Consider the following 23933-nt stretch of genomic DNA (forward strand, 5'->3'; position numbering starts at 1 on the left):
TTGAGCTCATGCGCCAAGTATATTCCATGAATGTCGTGATTATTGCCGACAAAAATGTTGTTACTAAGTGACTGACCAAGAGTTGGGTACTAATCAAAATGTCATCAAGCATGTGATTGGTCCACCAACTGTTTGAGTGTCGTCGCTAATCATCTCAGTGTTCACAGCAAAAAAAAAAAATCATGATTATGCTTGCGCCGGCATTAAGCTCAGCTTATCAGTCTGAGTATGGCGTTGGACTCAAGAATTCGCATGTCGCGTTCATCATATCATGACGCTCTTTTATTGAGTATCAGCAATGAGCTTCAAGCTACCTCGATAATGTTCATTGCTTTCATTGGTGAACATCTCGTGATGCTCATGACATTTTGCAGCACTGAACATTGCAACTCCAAAAATTAGACAAAGTTCTAATTGTTTCTTTGAGCTACTAAAAAAGCGGATTTAAAGTCAAATATAGAAAAAGACACTTTATTCAGAGAGAGAGAGCGACTAAAAAAATACAGAATATCAAGTACGTCTTTGTGAAATAAATGATTGAGAGAGCAATAGGAAAAGTAGAGCAAGAGAGAAAATGTGCAACTGAAAACACACGCAAGAAAATGTCCAATGAAAAACAGATAAAACGAGTAAGCTGATCAAAGTAGTCTAACTAAAGGGGTTTTGTTCTACTTTGGTTCGTTTCATAGTTTGCACATGCTGCAACAGTCGCTGCTTATCAAGCGTTCCAAGAACCCTGCAGTAACGCACCGTTTGTCATTGCTAGATTCGTATTACAGAAAAAGAAGTAGATAGAACATTCTACAAGAAAAATAAATGTCATACAAACAACGATTTAATTACTTGTGCACTGTAGTTATTTCACATCAACAGGAAACGTTTACGCAAATGATCCAGCTAATACATTCTGCCCCACTAACGCCGCACTATTCACAGTAGTGTGGAATTCAATACCTTCCTGTTTCTATTCCACCTGGAAAAATTCGCCAATAGCTGCGCACAGCTCACATCATACATAGCACACGATGGCCACAGGCCATGATGATGTGGTGTGGAATTAAAGGAATGCCAAAGGAATGCGTGCGTTAGCCATTAACAGCCCCAATGGAATGCTTTTATCACTCTTATGGCGATTATTTGTAGGGTGCGAAAGCGATAGATTTCCCATTCCTTCGACTTGTAGTAACGTACTCAAGGAGACGGATGCAATTGACAATTTATGATTAAGAAATGTTGTGTTAATATGGTGTATAGACGGATAAGGTTAACACGATAGCAATGTTTTTTTGCTTTTACCGAATTAGTCTCCAAAAACAGGTCCTGATGGTGGAAAAATAGCATGTAAAGTTTGTTTCCGAGTTGCGCGATTCTCGACTTACTATTTTCCCAAATTTTGAACCCGCTTAAAAGTCAGACATTTCTTCATTTTCTGCATGGATCGTATGGCTTAGTGCACACAAATACTATATTTCATCAGAAATACCCATTTATCGAATGTATTTTGTCTAAGAAACGTGATATTCGCCTAAACCGCGTATCCCGTGAACAGACTGTACACCGTCAAGGTTCTTGGTTAATTTCCCTAATTTTGTAACAAAAGCTTGATTGTGTATTTAAAAAAAAATCATGCACGAACAAAAGGCCTAACCAAATACCTAGGGATAACGTCGGGTGTCGGGTCTCGTTCGTTCGTCAATGAAACTAATTAAATAAAGTCGAAAACATTACCAAACCGATACAAAAACCCGAAAACATGTTGAATTGTACAGTTCTTTTGTTAGAGCGTCCGGGTGTAGGTAAGTTGCCTGCTGAAAATAGGAAAAAATCACCTTCAGGATAAATGATATCACCACTGCTGAACCTGATTCCATGAGGCCATGTTGCATACCCTTGTCAGGGGCAGAGGCATATAGTGGCCTTCTGATTCCTGGCGAAGGTGTTGATCGGCGGCACGTGACCCCTTGGGTGCCACGTGGTTTTGTACATTAGCTTCAAACTTGGTTTATTCTGTCACCCCCAGGATCCTTCCTTCCTTTTGACCGATACTGACTTTTCTGTTGTGTGAGTGTTCACAATAGCGGCAACTTGTGTAACAATTCTCGATTATCTGTCAGCAGCACTCGACGACGACGACGACGACGGTAGTCGGGTGGAAGAGTTTGCGGGTTTTAACTGAGTGTGGTATGTTTATTTTGTTCACCGACACACGATCCTGGCCACTGTCATGGACGGTTGCATTACGTTGCGTTCTGTTTGAAGTTTTAGTGCCCTAGGGTGTAGGTAACCCAGAGGCATGCCGACAGAATAACGATATGTAGTACAACAGTATTACAGTGAAAATTGATAGAAATTATTTATGTACTACATATCGGGTTATAATAACCCCAATGATTTTTTTCTTTTACCAAAATAATACTATAATCTCTTTATCCTTCCCCCCCCCCCCCCTCTTATCCTTATCTCTTACTCTCGCCCTCCACTATCATAAGTATTAATGCTTACATCCAAAAAGGAAACCATTTGGTTATCAGTCTTCCAACATCATCCGAGAACGGTTTCGCTCCCGGTTACGGTTTTTCACACTCTCGAAAAAGACCATCGCCTGCGGTCGGTTGCTGCCGGTCCTTCGCTTACAAGTCCAGGTTACTGATAAATCGTATTAACGCAAATTGATACCAACCCCTTGGGCGGTACTGCGCAAGAGTGCGGAACCCCTGTCGCTCATTTGCCGCCCTTTCCTGTCAATTGGCGGCACAATCAAGATTAGATCAATGCACACAATTATTAGATTCAGCTTGTATTTCTGGTTTATGTCCCCTGCAACAAACAACAGAGAAAAAAAACGCGCTACTCTCCAGCACCATGGTTACGGGTAGCTGTTCTCTACGCTGAATACAACAGCCCACAGCTGGCTAGATGCGTAGATAGCACGCGATAGAACCAGCAGGGAATCGAATGCTTTTGTTCATTGCAGCGCCAGGGGTTCTGAAGCATCTTCACGGACGTTAGTGGCGCCGATTTTAACCGAAAAGAACCTGCATTTACCTGCTAAACGGATAATAAACAGATCCATCGCTCGCTCGCCGGTAATCTAATTCAAACGGCGATTGTGGCGTGTTTGGTTGGGCATGCCGATAGTATTACACACCCAAGCGCCATTTGAATGTGTCATTTGAGAACTTTATTCCACACAGGCCGGCGGTCCCGGTGGGAGGGTTGCCGAAATGTCTCAACAAACAGCTTCGACTGCAAATGGCTCATACCATCATATCGGTGTGAGAACCGTTCTTAACCCCTCGATTTACGACACCGAGAACCGCAATCTATCCCACATCCGGGGGGGAGGGAAGCGAAGGGAAAACACTGTCTCCCACCCCTCGAGCATTAAAATGAGAACCTTTTACAAAAATCACCTGTGGAAGGTGTGTGCGTGCTATTTTCAGGTTGAAGTCAAAAAACAAAAGAAACCTCCAAAGTACTGCACGCCCAAGCGGCCCACCCTTTGTACACCACAAAACCACCCCGCGAGCATGCTGATCGGATAAATGGAGGCCTGTTCCCTCCGAGCTAGAAACCCAAGCACATACACAAAACACAATCCGATGAAAGCCTAGACACACCCGCCCAGAAAGATTCTCGAATTGCGGCACTTTAGCTGAGGTGTAGAAACGAACGCCTTTCGCCGTGCTGGCATGATCTGGTCCCCGTATCCGGAACCGGCACACCGTACATTCTGCCGAAACCATATCGGATGGGAAACACTTAATGGGTACCGACGTGTTATTGTTGCTAGCAAACTTTTCCAACCACTCCACTGCGTGTAATGTGATAAGTTGGCACAATAAAAACAAATGATTTAATTTGCCTTCGGATTGCTCTCGGCACTCCATCGGCCGAACCGGACATGATGGAGTGTGTAATGGAGGTGAGTAGATAAGGATAATGAGCGCTACGATTGAGGCTGTATCGCAGTGCGTGTGTGTGAGTGTTTGTAAGTGAAATTGAACGGTTTTCTTGAGACATGTTAGTGGATTTGTTAATTGATACCCGTTGCCTTTTTGAATGCAATCCCCCAGTAAGGTACATCGTTTTACTTCAGCCTCTCTAAGATCGTAAATCTTTTCACACTTTTTCACCAGCTTCCAGGCGAAACATTTCTACAAGAACAGAACTTGTTTTGCATAACAAACAATGGAGAACAACGTGCACTTTCGCGCCGGATGCGATGTACGGTTGGTGTAAGGTGACGATTGGATTCTGTCACTGTATTGTGTCGCACATTTAGACGGTGTAGGCCGCAGGAAGAAATAGCACCATCTCGACCTCTTTCGACGAAGGAACCCCTCGGTCACAGGACAAAAGTATTACTACTACGAACTACGTCAGCGGAAGACACAAATCTGCCATCATCACCCGACGACACGTGGCGTATCCTTTTGTTCTGCTTCTATGCGTTACACGCGCCAAATCGAATCGGGAAGGTACTGTAGTGCAAAAAAAAACTAAAAGGGTCAAGGGTTTGTACTCTGCAGAAGTACAGATTGTGAAAAACATTTCTCAATAAATGCTTTGTAATTATGATACTTCGTTCTAAAAACTGAACAGAATCTGGTATTGTCGTTTGTTATTATCTTATAGGATTTTTCACATGTTCTAATAATTTTGGGACACTTTCTTGGCCATTTCCTATAGGAAATGAACTCTACGGCATCTTTTTGGTCAGGCGCATCCGGAATTCTATAGGAATTTTCAAGAAGAGAATGAGTGACTAAAGTGTCCCAAAATTATGAGAGCCCCTGAAAAAGGTTTTTACAGCTATTATTCACCATTCCAAGTACAAAAAAAAAAAAGAATGAAAGAGAAACATTGTAAAGTTATCCAAAAAAACACATACCATATTTTCCAGATCCATTTCTTCCAATCGGCGCAATCGTTCCTCCCTTTGCAAAGCGGCCTCTTTTGCCTGATTACGGCGTTTATTTTTCATGTGACCCATGCTGATAAGTTGTAGTATGAAACTGCAGCAAATGAGATAGTTTGCACTGTATGCTCGACTCAAAGCTACACTATACTTGTCGATCCGGTGTGTAATGCATACAATATCCTGTACATTGATTGTATCACCTGAAATTAATTGAAACCAGCACAAACTGAAATTAATCTATTTATCAAACACAGCATTGCAATTGTCAACCAACGTGTGACAAAATTTCACCTAAATAGAACGTTCACATCCGTTTTGAAGATTTTTTTGTTGTTGTTGCCCCAAACTCATATTAGAACAAACCGCAACAACACGCTTGGAAGTGAAAGTTGGTTAAAATATTGCCTTCGTTTTGTGCGACACCCACAGTTCCACAGTTTGGTGCACTGCTTCGCTTTAAAGAAATCAATAAATCTTGTGCAACGTGTTGATACGAAAAAGAAGGGAAAAAGGCAAGACAAAAAAAAAAAACACCCAAACAGAGGGCAACCCAATAGCTTGAACTGATGGGATAAGGAGGATTTCAGTACATGATTGTCATTAAAGTAAAACTTGGAAATGTATGCAATGTCTTCCCTGCGGATGAACGAGCTAAGAGGGATTGAATTTCTAACAGTAATAATTTACTCGAATGTCATAATAGTTTTACATTCAGTTCCACGCTGAATCAAAACGCGTGTAGTATCAAAATAACTGCGTAACGAACGAAATTTCCCTTGGTTACTGGGGACGTAACCTTTCAAGAATGTGCGGAATTTATGGCGGCAAGCGGCATGGGGTTTGCGGTGGTCGCATCGTTTGCGGAAACGAATTTCGCAGCTCCAGCACCGGGACACGGGCGTCTGTTTCGAATGCCACGATTTGTGAGAACTTTAAGCATTGCCGAAGCAATGCCCCGGTCTATGAGGCCTTTGCGGCAGCACAACTTCACCCCCGAAGCAGAGCGTTTGCCAGGCCAGCCCGTACAGCATACCGTATGGCCCGACGGCGCAGGACCAACAACCGTTACGCATCATGTCCACCGAAATCGATATCAAACCGGGCCTGTCAAGGACTGCCGTAGCTGTTTGTGGTACCGTAGCTTGAGCGATGCCTAAAACCCGGGAACAAACCTCGGGTACCCTTTAAACGAGAGCGAGAGCATACTGCCCCGGACGCGGGAGGAGGTAGGACCCGATGCTAGGAACGTTTGCTTCTGGAACTCAATGAAACTAAGGGAAAGATCAGGTGTAGTTGCAGAAGACACAGAAGCGGTTAGTGTATGTGTGTGTGTGTTGGTGTGTTTGAGGGAGGACATTCGGAAAGCAAGCAGTGCTTGCCACTGATGTCGAAGTGGCTGTGGAACACCGTATGCAAATTCAATTAGTAACGCTTTTGGAAGTAAAATCCCCGGGAGGTGCAAGAGGAGCGCGCACACACTTTTCGTTTCGGCGAGGACTTGATTTTGAGGGTGTGAGTTGTTTTTGCCAAATAAACAGTCGGATGATATTATTCATTTTTAATTTACTCTCCATACCCTCTTTCTACGCTCAAGAGTTTAATATACTTGAACTTGATTCTAGTCGAATTCTTTATGCGATGTCGAGAAGATGATTGATGGACCATTGTAGTACATGAAAGCATTTAGAAAATGATTCTGGTCAGATTTTCATTATTATGAGAATTTAATATAAGTCGTAGGTCAGAGTTTTTCAAAATTAATGCCTAGCTTTTGAGTAAATTGAGTAATTAGTCTTAAAAGGGCACTAGTTATTTGTAACTTCGATTTCATTCATACATTGAAATTCAAATTACAGGGTTTTCCAGGGGTTCTCATAGTTGCGGGACACATCCTTAACTATTTCTTATGTGAAGTGAACTTCATATGATGGTAATTGGACTCCGTGGCGCCTTTTTTGGGCACACTTCTTGGAAATTCCTATTGGATTTGACAAAGTCAAATTCCCATTACATTAGGATCATTTTCCATTAGACACAGTCAATAAAGTGTCCTACAACTATGAGAACACCTGGAAAACCCTGTAATGAGTTGTTTGAGTATTGTAACATCAAACGAACAAGCATCGTCATATTGTCATTTCAACAAATTTCAAACCGACAACCAATTAAAACAGGCTAAATGCTTCTTTTTGTACGATATTTCACCAACAAAACCTTTAAAAATCGAATTCTCTCTCTCTCTCTCTCTCTCTCTCTCTCTCTCTTTCTCTTTCTCTTTGTCGTATTGAAAAATTACACCATATTAAAATGCTTTAACCACATCTTCTTCCTTCCTTCGTCAGAATTATCAATTTTTAATTTATGGTAATTAAGCACCAACCAAGACGATTTGCGCGATGACGGGCGCAAGTTTTCCCAGGCCGACCACAGGCCACGTCAGTGGTTTGCGTACCACGCTGTCATTCGCAAAACGGGAACAAATGTCTTTATTAATACGTAGCTACCTTGCCCATCCGTTCCCGATCGGGTGTTCGAGAAAATGTGTTTATTAATACATGCAACCAAAACACTCACCCCGCGTGAAAGCAAGTGGTTTTCTCCATGGCCTTTGCGTTAGGGTTTCGTTAGAAGCAGCCTTGCACGCTATAAACAAGGGGGAATTGTACAAACTGTACACCATCATCAAAACCCGCCGTAGATCTTGTTGACTTTTTTTCCCCCTCTCCCGGACTGTTTAGTTACGATGTTGCAGGGTTTGTAGCAAATGTCTGTTTATGCAGCTACGAGTAACTCTTGTAATTCGGTACTAAGTGCCCACTCCTCTCTACAATGGTGCTTCAGGATGGAGTGGAAGATAGGACATTATGTGTTTAATTTACATATATATCTTGTGATCATCAAACGTGTGCAAGTGTGTGAGTGTGTGTGTGTGTGTGAGTACAAGGGTACAAGAGATTAAAATGAAGCAAAAATATTGACTCTAATCTTATCAAATAAATGGAAATATGTACATAGAAAACCGAATGATCATCCCATGGCACACACGTTCAACTAAAACCAATGTCATTATATGAGATTTCACTAGTGGGAACAGATCCTAAAAGACAAAGGATATGCGGCAAACAAACATATTAATATGCATTTCCGCACAGCTAACAATCAAATCATTGAGTAATTAATGTACCGCGCATAGCTTCCATTCATTTATTAATGGATGACATTTTGCTTGATCCAGAAGGCGAACAAGAAGCAACTAAATCAATGCATTACAAAAAATATCCGTCAAGCATGCAGGGACAAATGGTGACAAAAATAACAACAATGCCACCATTCAAAGCCCGAACGCAACGGAAAAAAAATCCCGCTCACAGCTGTGTGTTTGAGCATTTTGCACGCGCCAATTTTGTGCCCATTGACACCCAATATATTGAATGGCAAAACTTTTACAATGCACTTTGCACACCCGTGTGGTGCAATTGCGTTGCCTTTGGTCCCCTGTTTTGTTAGTATTGTTTGTGTTGCACACAATGGACAGCTTCCGCAAAATAGCAGCCATACAAATCGGGTACGTGACGGTTTGGAAAGGTGGATGGTGTTTTTCGTCATTTGGTATTTGTTTAAACGATTCCTGATAGAGTTGACGGATCGGAGTTCGGTGACACAGAGTGGGAATTTTGTAGCAGGAAATGGGTGTAAAGCGGGTATGGTTTGTGCTAAACTGTGGTTCACTGTGACAAACAGTCATTTGAGCCAAGACGGACAATAGATTATGGGGCAAGTGGAATACTCTCAAGCGTTACATTTAGTTACACTTTGTGGACAACAGGTTAACAATTGCTTCACATAATTTATGGATGATCCCTAATATTAAAATGAAGAAAAAACGTATTCATCATTTCAGGGTACAGTCTGTTTCCGAGTTGCGCGGTTCTCGAAATACGCGGATGCGGAGATACCAAGGTGGATTTAAAAATATCAGGTGGTGGACTCTAGTGCATTTTGACAATTCGTCACTTGACGTAAGGTCCCCAGGATTCAAACTTTGTTTACATTTATTAAATTTGTTCATATAATTTATCTACCCCATTTTTTCTATTAAATATTCTTTAAAAATATATTTTGGACTTTGTGAGTTCTTATTTAACATTAAAACATAGATTAAAGTGTGTTATTTAGCGTTATTCCGTGAATTTATTCTATAATTCATTGTGTTTTCGACATTTTTGATGATACAAACTAAAAAATCATATTTTTTTCAATTTTCACATTAATTCCTCATTATCTACCAGCCGTATGGACAATTTACGTGAGATTAGAACTCTTACTCACATGATTTTAAATTTCGTGCATAAACAAATCATCAAATCTTTTGTTAATATATCTCATTTTTCGATAAAATCAATAGACACACAAAAATGCACATAATAACAAAGAAATCTGCTGAAATTTGCTAAGCTTTGTGAGCAGAAACCAATGGTTAACGGTTTTAAAATGACGTAATGTCCCTCAACTATGGCGACCCCCCAAAGGCCCTTATCCACCACCTGATATTTTTAATCCACTTTGGGAGATACGCGGTTTTCTAAATTTCAGATCAAATCAATAAAATTTGATTAAGAAAGGCCCCATACAGTATAAATTGCATTTTATGTGAATAAATTTAATCCACCTAATTTAGTTAAAAAAAAAATAGAATATTTTGCACCAATCGTAGCATACAAATGACACAGTGTGTAAAATTACTAATTTGAATTAAAAATACCGAGTAACCAATTGTATTTTGGTCGAAAACCGCGAAATTCGACTCACGAGGATGTTTGAGTTACCCGGATTCCTCGGGAACGCACAAATCGCGTAACTCGGGAACAGACTGTACTGAAAGTTTTCATTTTCTGTCAATAAATTTATATTGCAATGAAACATCTTCTGAGCATCATATTAAAGTTTTTTTTCTAAATCTTAGGATGAAACGCTATGTTGATGATCATTTGAAATTAAAGCTAACAAAAAGATGTAAAACATGATACAAACGATGTAAAGATAATTGGTAAAATATAATGTTAAGGTAAAGTTTGAGTCTTTTGCATTTGAGTTAATAGTTTCGGATGATTCATTTCAAAATTGGTGTCAATATAAATTTTTAAATAAAAATTAAACATGCACCAAACAAGAAGAAATCCATATTAAATATTATTCAAACATAAAGCGTTATGATGGAAGATCATGTTTTTCGAACTTCGGTAGATTATCAATGCAGTTGCCAAGAGCAGTCAGTGTTTTATTTTATATAACTGCACTGTATAACGCACAGCAACGATAGCACCTAGCTTCAGCGCCAGTGCTGAATCTAATCGGACTCGTGCAAACAAACACATCAACTATGGTCGGTCCCTTCCAACCCGCTCTTACCACAATACTCCTTCTTTCAGCTGCTTTCAGTTGACTGCGATAGAGCATAAAAGACCCAAAGATGTAGCAAAGCAAGTATCGTGCTTGAAAAAAAGATGCGAATTATGTGGGATAGTGTAGGCTGCATGGGGAAAAGAGCAGTCGGTGTTGTCTGACAACGAAAAGTATCAAATAGAAAATAACATCAACCCTGGCAGCTGGGAGCTGGGTGTGCGAGTGTGTCTGCAACCGGCACTGGGTGTACTCTTTTTTATTACCTCGACCATGCAATAAAGTTTGCAATGCTACAAGCCGCACATAAAAGGCAGTTTGTTCAGTTCAGCTCGTTATGGAAAAATATTAAAAAATGGTTCGTCCATACGGTTGTAGCAAATATAAATAAACGAGCGCTGCAGGGACACTGGGATGCCAGTATCACGGGTGTGGAGAGAGTTTTCAGCAGGCTGCAGGAAGCATTTCAGCGGGAGAGGTATGCCGGATGACCCTATGGGGAAGTGCTCGCCATATCGTGCACGTCGTACAACGCTAGCTGGCAGATTCTAGCGGGCCTCTATAGGTACCGACGTCCGAGGCGGGTACCGCGCAAGGATATGAAAGGATGTGTGTTTAGTTTTTAGCTCGCTCCGGGCCACTAGTGCCACGCTTGGGTGCTGGTAGATAAAGGTACCTCGATGATAAACTCGCCTCGTTCGGGCGTCCATTTGCAAAAACACCCGTGTGTTGGATGATCATGGACGGAGGAGCATAGGTCGCCGGTTTGGGTAGATAAAAGGTACCGGGCTGATGGTGCCGCGTTTGGTCCTGGGGTTAACAGTGGGCAGCGAAGGTGTTGGGAAATGGAACTGGGTAGCTGAAGTAGCGCGTGATGGGATTTCTTGCGCATAGAGAACGGTGAATAGGTGTAGGTTTGCCAATGGTTGTTACAAAAACTACGCAGGAAATAGTAGTTTTTGATAAAAGCTGTTTTTCCGAGCCGAGTGGTTTTTTTGTTCTTGTCCGTTCTTTTACTTCAATATATGCTGTAGGTTTGCTGCTACGAAATCTTACTACACGTAAGGGTAAGGGCGACTAATGGGAACATCCTGTCAAAGAGTGGCTTTGGTTTGGATTTTGGTTACTATTGCTAATTAAATAGAAAGGATTATTGTTCATCAAATTTTACGTTTATAATTTACAAGTGATCATGTTACTGTTACGTCATGGGTTCAATCCCCAAATAGACCGTGCCGCCATACGTAGGACTGACTATCCTTGTATGGGGGGAATCAATTAGTCACTGAAAGCCAAAGCCCACAGGTGGTACAGGCAGGCCTTGACCGACAACGGTTGTTGAGCCAAAGAAGAAGAAGAAGAAGATCATGTTACTGTAAGACTTAACGGTGATTTGAAAGAATTACCATTTTTCCTATTGCGATTTGTATGTCGCTTCGATCAATGCAAAGCTTTTGCTACTGCTAAGTATTTGAAGCACTGATCCAATCGCTTGGCAATTAAAAAGTTATTTTAAATACTTGTAGTGTTGGGTTCTTTCTGCTACCATTAACAATGCACACAAGCACTGGAAAATCAGCGAGAAAAATAATTGGCGACTGTTTCCCATTATAACGGAGTTCAGCTACATTCATTATAATTGGATCGCAAACAGATTAATTTGCAACAGTCATTGAAATGCAATAAAAACAAATGCATTACATTTAGTGTGCTGTGTACGAAAACAACACACAGTTGCAATCATCGGACACTATAGCGCAGAAATTGTTCTATTCATCAAATTGCACAATTCTCAACCAACAACCACCATCGATCGCAAAGGCTTTAGCAAGTGAATGAAAGATAGCTTTCCATCGTAATGACTCTTTTATGAATTAATTATACTGTAACATTCTCCAGCCTATAAAATGCACAACTCGCACCGATAAACCACAATAGAGGCACACCGGCTGGGCCGGCTGGGCCCCGGAGTACATTTACATCCCTGTCAGAGGATGAAAATTATGATCGGGCATAGTAATCAACTGGCTGATGTGGTGATAGCAGCAAATACAATAGCCATCACCAATCGGTACGCTGAATGGGTGAGTTCGTCCGTTTCTGCCTCCCGCCCAACAGCCTCTGGATGGGGCTCCGTGGATGGTAGCAGCATTTAACGATCGACGAGGACCCCGCTTTCATCATAGATATTGCATCATGGATGCGTAAAATCCGAGAACGATATTAAATCGTAATAGCTGTCAGATATGTTTATGTCGTTTTAAAATTTTAATGTCAACATTATTATGTTGAAGCAGTCATAATTTGTGTCCCCAACTGGCCCACCGCCCCGCACCAATGGGAGGGCCATTTAATGATATTGGTTTGTTTGAAAACCAATCTTCTCTCCGCCTCCACCTGCAGTGCGTATTCCCGTTTCACCCTCCGCACGGCTGTCTATCAATCGCAAAAGCTTTCCTGCCGGTTTTTAAGCATAACAATATGTACCACTCATTGCAACCCGGGACTGGCAAATGCACTTTGGCGCGGTAGGTATCAGCATATCATCGGCCAACATTGAGACAGGGTGCATCCAAATGGTACGATAAATATTTTCTCACAGCGTGTCTGTGTGCTTCGCCCCGCGTGTACCATGCTGCAGCCGGCGCCCCCTCATTGTGCCTGACGAATGCACGAATACGCCACTCGCTGCATGGTGCTGCACAGTGCGGTAGCAAATTTGAATAATATATTTAAATGGCATAAATATTTTCGTTATTTGTTTACAACTCGATTTATTAATATAATACCATGTAATTCATTTCACTTCTGATCGCAATCAGCGGGAATATGCGTATGCATGATGAGCGCGCATCGTTGCAGGGCATTTGCGTACAGGCATGCAGACGAGCGCTGGTACGCAGCGGCGCTGGTACGAGAGGGTTGAGGTATTTCAATTTAATCCGATCCGATTGCTACCGTTCTGTGCCTGTAGCTACCCCGGTGGCTCTTTTCCACCATTACATGAATGGTGTGTTGGAGGTGGAATTAAAGCGACACAAACTATATTGCACAACCAGCATCGTCGTTCAAGCTTTTTCAGTAGTATGGTTGCTTACGAATATTAATATTTGAAAAAATACATATGAGACTATTTATTAACACAAACTCAATCACGAAGCCTATAAAAGGAAATCATTAAAAAATGACATCTTTGTACCGAAAGAACGGTAAGGTTCTTATTGGATTTGTCATCGTTTCTCGCAAGCTAACCTTTTACATTATTTAATATACCTTACGGCCGTATGTTTAACTTTCACAGCCACAGTTTTGTTACCTCTATTGAACAAAAATGTCAAACATAAGGTCGATCAATCGATCGAGCTTGCCCGTTCGCGGAAATCAAAACTGTTCCAAGCACAAAGACGAGTAGCGTTAGGATAGTTATCCAACCGACCAATCGACCAATGCCCTGCGCAAGACGGCGTCTGTCATCGTGTAGACAACAGCGACAACATCAATCATAAAATTTAATGGGATAACATAAACAGGAAACAGCAACACAAAGGACAAACGAGCTCACTCGCACACTCCTGTAAAGACGGGACCGGGAGACGTAGTGCTTTGGGTAAACCATCGCGCGTTCGTCCTTTTGCACAGTCCGATCTGAGCAACGAACAGAGGAGTGGTTCCTAAAGCTCACCATCATCATCATCAACAACAACAACAACAACAACACTATCAGCATCATCATCAGTAGCAGCAGAAGCAGTAGCTGTAGCACAGTTACCCGGCGTTCGTATGGAAAACTTTGAACATTCATAACGAGATTGTACGCATTTAACGATCCTCCCCGGTATATGAATCATGGTCCAAACTCCACAACAGCACCCCCGGTTGTCCCGGGCAGAAAGCGATGCCGGTGGGCGGTATGGTACGCTCGTTTAAAAGAGCCCTTGTAGATACTGTAGTCCTAAAATGGCGGGGAAACGGTGAAACAGGTTGCCGACGTCGTCATTGCCAGCGTACCGGTCCTTAAGGAGCAATTTGAGCGAGCAGTATAAAACGAAATGCCTTTGATTTTCCGGTTCGCCTTTGATCTCTTTGGTAATATTTCCACCGCGCATAACCATGACCTCCCATCCTGGCTGGCTTTTGCGCACCTCGTCACAGGCCGTGGCGAGGTTTCAAAACGGACTCGGACCGGGATGCAAAGCAGCAAGCACATGCACGGCACAACAATTTACGCTCGAAGGGAGAATGAAATGTTTTAAAACAAATTAAAAATATCAATAAACTTACAGCTTCACGGCTTAGCCTTGTTTCGGGAACGATTACCGAGCAGTTGGGTTTAGAGGCGTGCGTTCTTCCTTTGTGCTGTATTAAATCTGCTTTTCGCCAAATGAGCTACTACAGCGATCGTTGAACCGTGCGGATCTCATTCTCGAATGATTGAAGCGGTTTGCGAAATACTCTTACTATACAGTATCATTAAGTTGTGTTGAAATTGTTCCGTAATGGGGGCTGTTTAAAGTGAAACGATGATTATGGAATTTGAAAAAAAAATCTGTTTGCAGGACTATTATGTGAAAAGTGCAGCCCAATGGCCCAACAAAAAGTAAAACAAACGTCAGTAAGCAGGATTGAAACGCGATGGAAATTGCATTGCTGCATACAATGCCAACCCGCGGTAAACAGCAGCCAAAGCTGGAAAAAATAAAACATAGAATATATTGCAGGAATATCCTTCCAGATAATCCTTTATGTTGGTTCGTTCGGTATACGATATTGATTCCGGATTTGAGCCCCCCCCCCTCCCCCCTTCCCTTGACGCCTTCACTCAGCCCTGCTCAGTTCACACACTGATCAGACCTGCTTCTGCTAGCGGTTAAATGCAACCCAATGGCATCACCATACGGCACACTTCATCCCACAGGGCAGCGGATATCCGGCGTCATACACAGACTATCACAATGGAGCGATCGAACAAAAAGAAACCGATCGCATCTGCATGTGTATCATTATTCCACCAATATCCTTGTGCCCTTGGTCCATCTCTTCGTGAAAAGATGGAACAATTGCATGAAAAATGGCGCACAGTGTGTCGTTTGCTGTTTGGCTCGAGTCCGTTCATTTGTGCTACCGAGCCTGTATCCTTGCTCAGGCTCGCTTGCTTGCCACAGCGCAGCATTAACAACCGCTCCCAGTGCATTGAGAAGAGCAACTGCAAATGCTGCACTGGAAAAAAGGAAAGATGCAAAAATGAAAATTGATCATCGAAGCTTAGTGCAGCACGAAACGAACACAATGGACAATATGGTGAATGCCTATTTTTAATGCAACAACGTTCGTTACACAGATACTAGGTACGTTTTCCATAGTAGACTGTTACACACTCATGGGCGTATTAAAACGGCCATCAGTGCGACGAGTGCAAGAAAAATAAATGACATGACTATGGTATAAGCGGATTTGGTAAGTTATTTTACTTTTAGGGCTGAGGGAATGCAATTTTTTGTTTACATTGTGATTAGTTGATGGGGAGTTGAGTAAAATATAAATATTGGAACTCGATGGTTCGAAATAACCTGGGATTTATTGATGATTATAATTTATACCGGAGTACCGATGTTTCCCAATCTGTGTCTGTGGAAACATTGTGAGATTAGTGATATGTTTTTCTTTATTCTTATTTATTTATTCATTAATTAAAACTCATTTATTGAATTCCCACATCAATTTCTGTGCCGTGTGTGCAATTTCATATATTTGAGAGAAAAAAACTACAATAGTTAAGGCGAAAATTTAAGAACATGAAAGAATTAAAATGATGAATAAAGAACTGTAAGAATCTTTCTCAGGAAAGAAAGGGATTAAATTGTTTTAGCTCAAACATGACACTTTTCAACTAATGTCACTCAAATATGGTGAAAACATTGCTGCTTACAAGATTATTTTGTGAGTTTCAGCAAAAACTCCACATCGAGACATTAGTTGGAAGTACAGCTTAGGTTCCACACAGTTTGTTCCGACGAATAACATAAAACTGTTGGAACTCTCTTCTCAAAATGCTCGGTTATTTTGGTAGTGTTTGCTATGTTAACAAATTTGTTGGTAATGCATCTAATGTATTTTTTACTACACTTATGGTGGAAAACACCCTCCAGGTTGTACACCGACCATCGTAGAAGACATTTAAACCTGACACTCTAACCTTGGAGAAGATATGCGCATTATTTGCATCTCATTGCGTATGGAAGCACATCGACAACCAATACAGGGAGTATTTCGATATTGTCACAAACAACGCACCGTGTATCACCGAAACACTGCCTTATAGCCTTCAGCTGTAGGCATGTTACATGCCTTCAGTAACTTCAAAAATAAACATATAAACAAGAACGAACATAAAACAACGTGTCTTGTTATACGGAGGAGTATCGGCGTCTGCTTACCAGGCTATCAGTGTTGTGGGTAGTATGTATGCAAAGACTTTCGTAACCATCCCCAACAAGCCAGACTGGGAACAGTGAGATAAAACCAGTTTGTAGTGCCCCGTTCCTAGACGGAAGCGATAGAAAAGGTAGCTGCAAGAGACCGATGCTTCGGTAGGGTTTGTTTGTTTGCGTAAGGTTTGTACTACCAAGATACCCTTGTCTAGGCGGAAAGACAAACTTACTATCGAGGCGCAGGCATTACAGTCAAGCAAAATTTGTGAAAATGTTACAGGGCGGTAGTACAGGTAGGAATAGAACTTGCGCGGTTCAGTAGGAGCTGGTGCCCCCCATTTTGTCATCAGGCCCTCCAATTTTATAATAGAGTGGTCAAATTTCATGTCCATGTTCCATTTGTATCTATCAGGATCAGAATATAAAAAGCAAAATTAAAGATAACTTTAAAAAGTTAGTCACACCGGAATGCTCCAGCAATCTCTGTACAGTTTTAGCTAAGAAATCGAAGGATTTAACATTGTTTGCCGTACATGAAAAGCTTTATGTATGTGTTCCAAGAGAAAGAGAGAGAGATAGTAAGCGTGTGTGTGTACGTTACTGGCTTACATCGTACCGAACTCTGGTAGAAAATTTGGACGATAAGTTTGGACTGCAATGAAGCAGCACAGGCACCAACAAACGAGCAACGAGAGCAAGTTTCTCTAAACCTTGAGTTTTGCACAGCACCAACATGGAGCTAAAATAGAGCACGTCCACGGCAAGAGAGCATAAAATGTGGAACTTCTGTTTTAGGGTATTATTGTTGTTGCTACTGTTGTTCGATGTTTGTTTGCTGTGTATGTAAATGGGTTTGGTTTCGCTTGTTTGACCACGCCTTCGGATGGTCTTTGGAGCAACGGTGGTTGCCAGGTGTATGCGATGGGGCTGGTGGAACCGACGATTCTGCCAGGATACCGAAACTGACCACTGAGATGAGTACATCGAACAGTACCGTACAGTTCATGTCCCGAATGCCTGTCTAGGGACAGGTGTACACAAACAGACCAAGCGAACACACACCTATAGATACATGATGTGACATGCGACCGCATGCTTGGTTGAAATCAGTAGCTTCCTTTAACGTATAAGAAAAGTTGAGGCTATAGTAAGCAAAAGATTGTAAAATTTTCTGGAAAATTCTAGCGTGTTTTTCTTATTTGAACAATTATTATTTTCTATTATTTGTTAACATGTCTAGCATAATGCATGTTGCGACAATCTTTTAATTACACTAGTAATTACAGTATTGAATCAAATTACACACATCACTGTTCTTTCAGCGAAACATAGACCATACAGTGAAGCACATGAAGTTGTTGCACTTTGGTAACCGATGGATTATGGTCTACGTTCAGATAATCATGATGGACGGCGTTATCGCTGTTTCATATTTGTTTCCCTCCGTGTCAAGCATCTGTCTACGCCTGGCACGTTTGTCTGATATCAAACATCTCATGAATAATTCGAAGGTACTTGTGCCACCGTCAGTAGTTGTCTTCTGTGCTAGATGGATGTAAACAAACCTCCCTTCGCAGAATCAGTGTGTCATCGTGGGTGGTCATGTAGTTTTAGAATGGCAGGACTTTCGTTCGTATGCCAGGAGAAAATTCTTATCTTTCATCACCGCACCAGACGGATTGATTGACTGACTAGAATAGGCTCCGCTTGACAATTTATCCACGCGCAAATCTTTAAATCCTCACCGGAGTTTTTAGGGGCAAACCATTCTACTGAAGATATTTGCAGGAAATATTTGGATTTGAAGCTATAAATATTGCAGATGATGTACCATAAATTGGTAAGCGAATAAGTTTTAAGTAATGTGATTCATTGCAAAATATTGAAACATACATATAACGGTACAAACTACGTATATTACTAGTGTATACAAAAAGTAAAAAAAGGTTTGTCAGCAGAACGATTGGGCTGTCTTGACCATTGCGTGTAACCTGCATCAAAAGATGTCCCATTTTATATAGTTCTCCAGTCGAACACACCTTAGGATTTGCAATGATGGACTCAATGTTGTCCTATTCCCAGGAGCAAGATTGTAGGTCGACCGTCAGAATTGATAAAAAACGACATTTTTCTCCTTAATTACCCTCCCTGCTGAATGTTAATCTGACAGCAGTATACACTGTTGCGAAGGGTAAAGGTAGAAGAGATTGAACATACGCATAAAACGAAATATTTCGATAGCTGTCAGCTTTTCGGGAACGGCTTTATACGATAAGTGTTGATGGGAATATTGGTGAAATGTTTTTTTTTTCTCTTCTTAGTTTTCATTGCTATGTACATTACCATTCGAGCTGTTTGCAAAAAAGGCGTACGGCGATACGTTTAGTGGGATTTTTCTTAGATTATCAGTATTTTTTAAGAGATTCGAATTGCAATAAGTGACACTTGCATCAGATATAAGAATTCACATATTACGCAACTACTTAGTCGTTGTTATTTAACTTTAAACCCCACACTTTCCCCACATATATAAAATATATATGTTGGCAATTCTAAACACTGCAGCATTTTTTCTTGAATAAAAAAAAAACTATCCTTTGATCATATTGACTGGATTCTATAATATTAACTCATTACATTTTTTTTTTTATCAATCTCACATACTTCGGTTAAGTAAGCTTTCGGTGTAGCTTTGTCTATTTGTTGTAACTTAAAATTAGATGAAAGGTATGTTCTAGGAATTCATTTATACATCAAATTAATCGCACGAACTGAGTGCTTCAACTCAACGAATAAATATATTTAAAAAGATCAAACTTCAAAGTGTGCCTTTGCAACAATGTTTAAATATTTAACATTCAATATGGCAATAGAAACGTGTCAAATACATTACTTTGAAATAGAGAACAGATTGAAAGTACTAATAGGACTAAACAATTATTAAATTATTTAAAGGCCATACTTGATAATGAAAAAAGTTGACACATATTGACTGAGATTGTTTTGAGATACGTTAATCTTTAGCAACACGATTCAGCATTCAGCGTAAAATCTGAATAATCACTTAAGTTACATTAGACGTTTATTGGTAGTCGGTGGAATAAACACACACACACACACAAGATAGTTTAGTTAGTATTTTATATTGATTTCTTCTATAACGCACTCGAATGTTGGGACACGTACTGTAAGCGAAATAAAGCTAAGTAAAGCGTGGTTAATTAATATGAGAAACACGTGTTTATACGTTCTTAAATATATTGTCTATTACCACGAGTTTGAAGATACATTTGCTCGATTCTCCCATCGGACGAGCCAGTAAAGTCCGTTGAATGTTGACTCTATAATTGATGATCAGAATCTGCATGTTTGTCAGTTTATGCAAATTTATGCATCTGCAACGTAACGATTTTATCGGACGCTAGCTTGTCATCAAACGCTAGCTGCTTGCATAGACAATGGAGCAAAAGGGCAAGAGAAGTAACTAGTGTGCCGGTGAAGGATTAATGCATATTAATCTTGTTGCTTCTGACAGGTTTATGTATGTCCGATGGATTTGCGTGTTCAATTGGTTTTTGGTAGTGTAACGTTTCGTGGTGTGATTTTTTCCTAGTTCAAGCATGTTTCTGTGATTAGCTAAAGTGTCTCGAGTAAGTATGATTTATGCAACATTAGCTCTGTAATTGACTCTACAGAACTTATCCCTGCAGTCGGTGTACAAACAGTTTTTAATCTATTTCTTTCGAATGATTAACACAAAGATGGTTTGATGACTATGTATGCCACTTGTACCAGGACAGTGGCATAGAAATAGCTATATAAATTAAATAAAGGAATGTTTTGAATAAGGACTGTGTCCTACTCAACCGATCATTGATTCATTGACTTGTCCGGATATGTGCAGCTTTTCTTTTTGTTATAACAAGTGGTACCAACTCTCAACAATCCGGATGCAAAAGCATCTTGTTGCCACCGTCGCAGGCTTATGCCATCAGCTTTACTGAATGGATACTACATACACCCCGTCGCCTTCGGAGATTCGAAATTTGAGAGATTGAGAGAAGCTAAACCAAAAATGTAGGGTAGGGTGACCGGACAAAAACGACCATCGTTCGAGACATTCGCACAGCAAGTACGCATTTCCGCTGGGCGGTGGTGCGCTGCACGAAGAAAAGAATGCGGTCACGTGTCGAGACAATCGTTATTGAATTTACAAATTTTCCCTGCTGCTAGCGGAGCGGAAATTTTTCGATCATCCAGCACTACACTCGGCAGCGATTGCCGTTGGACAGTCCTACTTGTGGTTCCATCCGCCCCGTATCGCGCACAGTCGACATAAACTCTTTCCTGCATGTGTTCCATTCATGCGGCGTTGTTGCTGCTCCCGATTTGAAGGGCTGTGTGAATTCTGCAAGATTATAAGGGGAATATGGCAAAGGGGAACGAATAAAAGTGATGAAACCGAAAACGGATAAATCTGACGACGACGATGATGATGATGATGTTGATAATATCTTAATGTATAATAAATGAATCATTATTGCATTGGTTCAACGATTGATGACACGTGGAATGCAGCGGTCCCGTGGAAGTGAAATGCTAGCTAATGTAGAAACGTTTCTTAATGCCGGTTGAGTTCAGATAAACATTATTAATAGCTTATAAATTGTTTTCCTAGTCCTGCTGAAACGAATTACATGCTGAAAGTTGAGCCACTGTTCAATTTTATAGTAGCAAGCCTTTTTTTTGAGCCAGTCTCGTAGTACAGTCGTCACTCGTACGACTTAACAACATGCCCGTCATGGGTTCAATCCCCAAATAGACCGCGCCGCCATACGTAGGACTGACTATCCTGCTATGGGGGGGAATCAATTAGTCACTGAAAGCCTAAGCCCACAAGTGGGTACAGGCAGGCCTTGACCGACATTGGTTGTTGAGCCAAAGAAGAAGAAGCCTTTTTCACAACAATTTATTTTAAATTTTAGTTGTAAATCAATTTCAGTTTTACAGTAACATTACATTTATTAATTATAGCGTAAACTTTCAATCGCTAAGCAATGCATTTCAAGATGATCATTATAATACAAATCTTATGCGCCACTGGTACTACCTTCATCGGCTATGATGATACTTAGTACGAAACGAGCGCATTCGCCATTTTAGTTTTCCACTACAGTAAAAGAAGCTCTCCTTGCTTGTACTTTTCACCTCACCCACGAGTAGTCTGCGATGCTATTCGCTGTGCGCGTGTTTGTCTAATATTTCCAACCAACCGTAACCGTCCTTATCAGTTTTCGGATACAGGCTATGGTGCGCGAGCCGGCATGACGACGGCGCTGACCAAAAATGTGAGAATTCCGTTTTACACCCAGGGGAAGCAAAAGCCCGGCGCTAGTCGAACCGACCAATGGGTACAAACGGGAGGCTGCAGCTTGTCGATCCGTTTTCCCGTTCATCGCTATCTTTGTTTACCAGCTTTTCTTTTCTGCTGAGCATTACTCCTCGGTGTCTGCTTCTCCACCAGCCTCAGCTTCAACGCCATGTGTGATCTCCGCAAACCTTTTGTTCCCACTTGCCCATGCTTGCGACCGGGTTAGGCCACACCAGGGCCTGTGTCAGAACAAGACGGCACACCTTATCAGGCAAGGTCCGGGAGAACAAATGCGTCGTCGCCGCCGCCGCCGCCAGGATTTGACTGCGGATTCAGTCATGCGTATAAATGTCAGTTGGAAAAACGGCACTCTTCACTGGTTACGCTTCATTTCCCCTTCGGATTTTCTATCAGCGCACCGCAAGCAGCCGCTGACAGCAGCCTACCAACAACGGCAGGTTTCACGCAGACGAAAAATGGAAACACTCCCACATTCACTCCTACAAATGGCGCCCACGTACGCTGCCAGTACATCCTGACGACGGCAAAAACAATCTTCGACCGTGTATGGTCTCAACGAGCGCAAAAAAAACGCGCAAGATAAAAAAAGAGTTAAACACAACAAGAAACTCAAATACCTGGAGAATGGAAGAAAATAAGGAAAAATCACACCACATGGAAAGCAAACAATAGGTAAACGAGGCGATTGGGTAGAAAATATCGCGAAAAAAGACGTAGACGTGGCGTTGGAAAAATAATATAACAAATAATAACTCACGAGGAAAATTGCGTCACAACGTGTGTGAAGTGTGTAGAAGTAGGTTTTGTAAGCGTTGAATTTACACAGGCTTTGATGCATAATTCGTTTATTTAGAAATGGTGAAAGCAGCACTGCATAATATTTACTTTTAGGACAGAGTTCGTGGTTCACAAATATAAAGACACTAATTTTTGGGATAAACAATGTAAATCGAGTTCAAATGTAAATTCCGAGTTCAAATGTAAAAATTTAAATTCTGTTTGTTTGAACATTACAGTTGAAAGTAAATAGTTCGCAACATAATTAAAATAATACATATTTTTTATATTTTGAAAACCATGTCTTGGTTTGACGTTGACTCGATTCAGCCAATGTTGCTAACCGTAAAATACAGGTGACCCCCGACATACGACTCTATTTTCGACCGAAGTCGTATGTCGATCATCTGTCAATACATAGTTTACAACCAAAGTTGAAAAGTCGATAACTCGAATATCATGTATTTGAACTGCAGTAGAACGTCGATTATCCGTAGGCGGATGTTTATTATTGACTTGTTTACTATAAATCAATTATTCAAATTACACTTCAACGTATTTTTGCCAGTGGAAAGTCATTCATAACGATAATTAACTATTTATATAGTTTATAAAGATTCGAGATATAACCTTTCCTACACGGTATATGTTTGTTACAACTTTTAATATTAAAATTCTAGGTCTGATTCAGCCGTGGAAGTCGAAATTTTGTTTCAAAACCGATCCAGGCTCTATTAAACACTGGGAAATGAAACTGACTAAGCTCTGATGATTTTTTGTTTGTCGTGAGTCGTTATGTTTCTTTATTAATCGGCCTAAATTCGTTCCACGGAATGTAATATTAGGCTCAACCTGAGAAAAACAACTACCCCGTCGGCGTTTTGGGCCGATGTATCCTGTTTTCATACCACGTACAACGGCATGCCGAGCCTTTGAACCAACATTGGTTCATCGCTTCCTTGCCAGTTACTGTATTGAACGAACGAACGCGTAAGCTACTATCACTGCAGCA

General features: G+C 41.0%; 1 protein-coding gene across 1 annotated transcript in view; it reads right to left on the reverse strand.

The window, feature by feature from the left end:
* Positions 1–23933, reverse strand: part of LOC1278426 (coatomer subunit beta') — a 55940-nt gene that overhangs the window by 12565 nt on the left and 19442 nt on the right. Inside the window, exon 2 of the mRNA XM_061642629.1 lies at positions 4895–5124. Within this exon, the coding sequence (XP_061498613.1) occupies positions 4895–4996 (102 nt within the window). The 5' untranslated portion in view covers positions 4997–5124. The remainder of the gene's footprint in view (positions 1–4894; positions 5125–23933) is intronic.

Source organism: Anopheles gambiae, chromosome 2 (assembly GCF_943734735.2).
Source record: "Anopheles gambiae chromosome 2, idAnoGambNW_F1_1, whole genome shotgun sequence".
In the NCBI taxonomy this organism is placed as follows: Eukaryota; Metazoa; Arthropoda; class Insecta; order Diptera; family Culicidae; genus Anopheles; species Anopheles gambiae.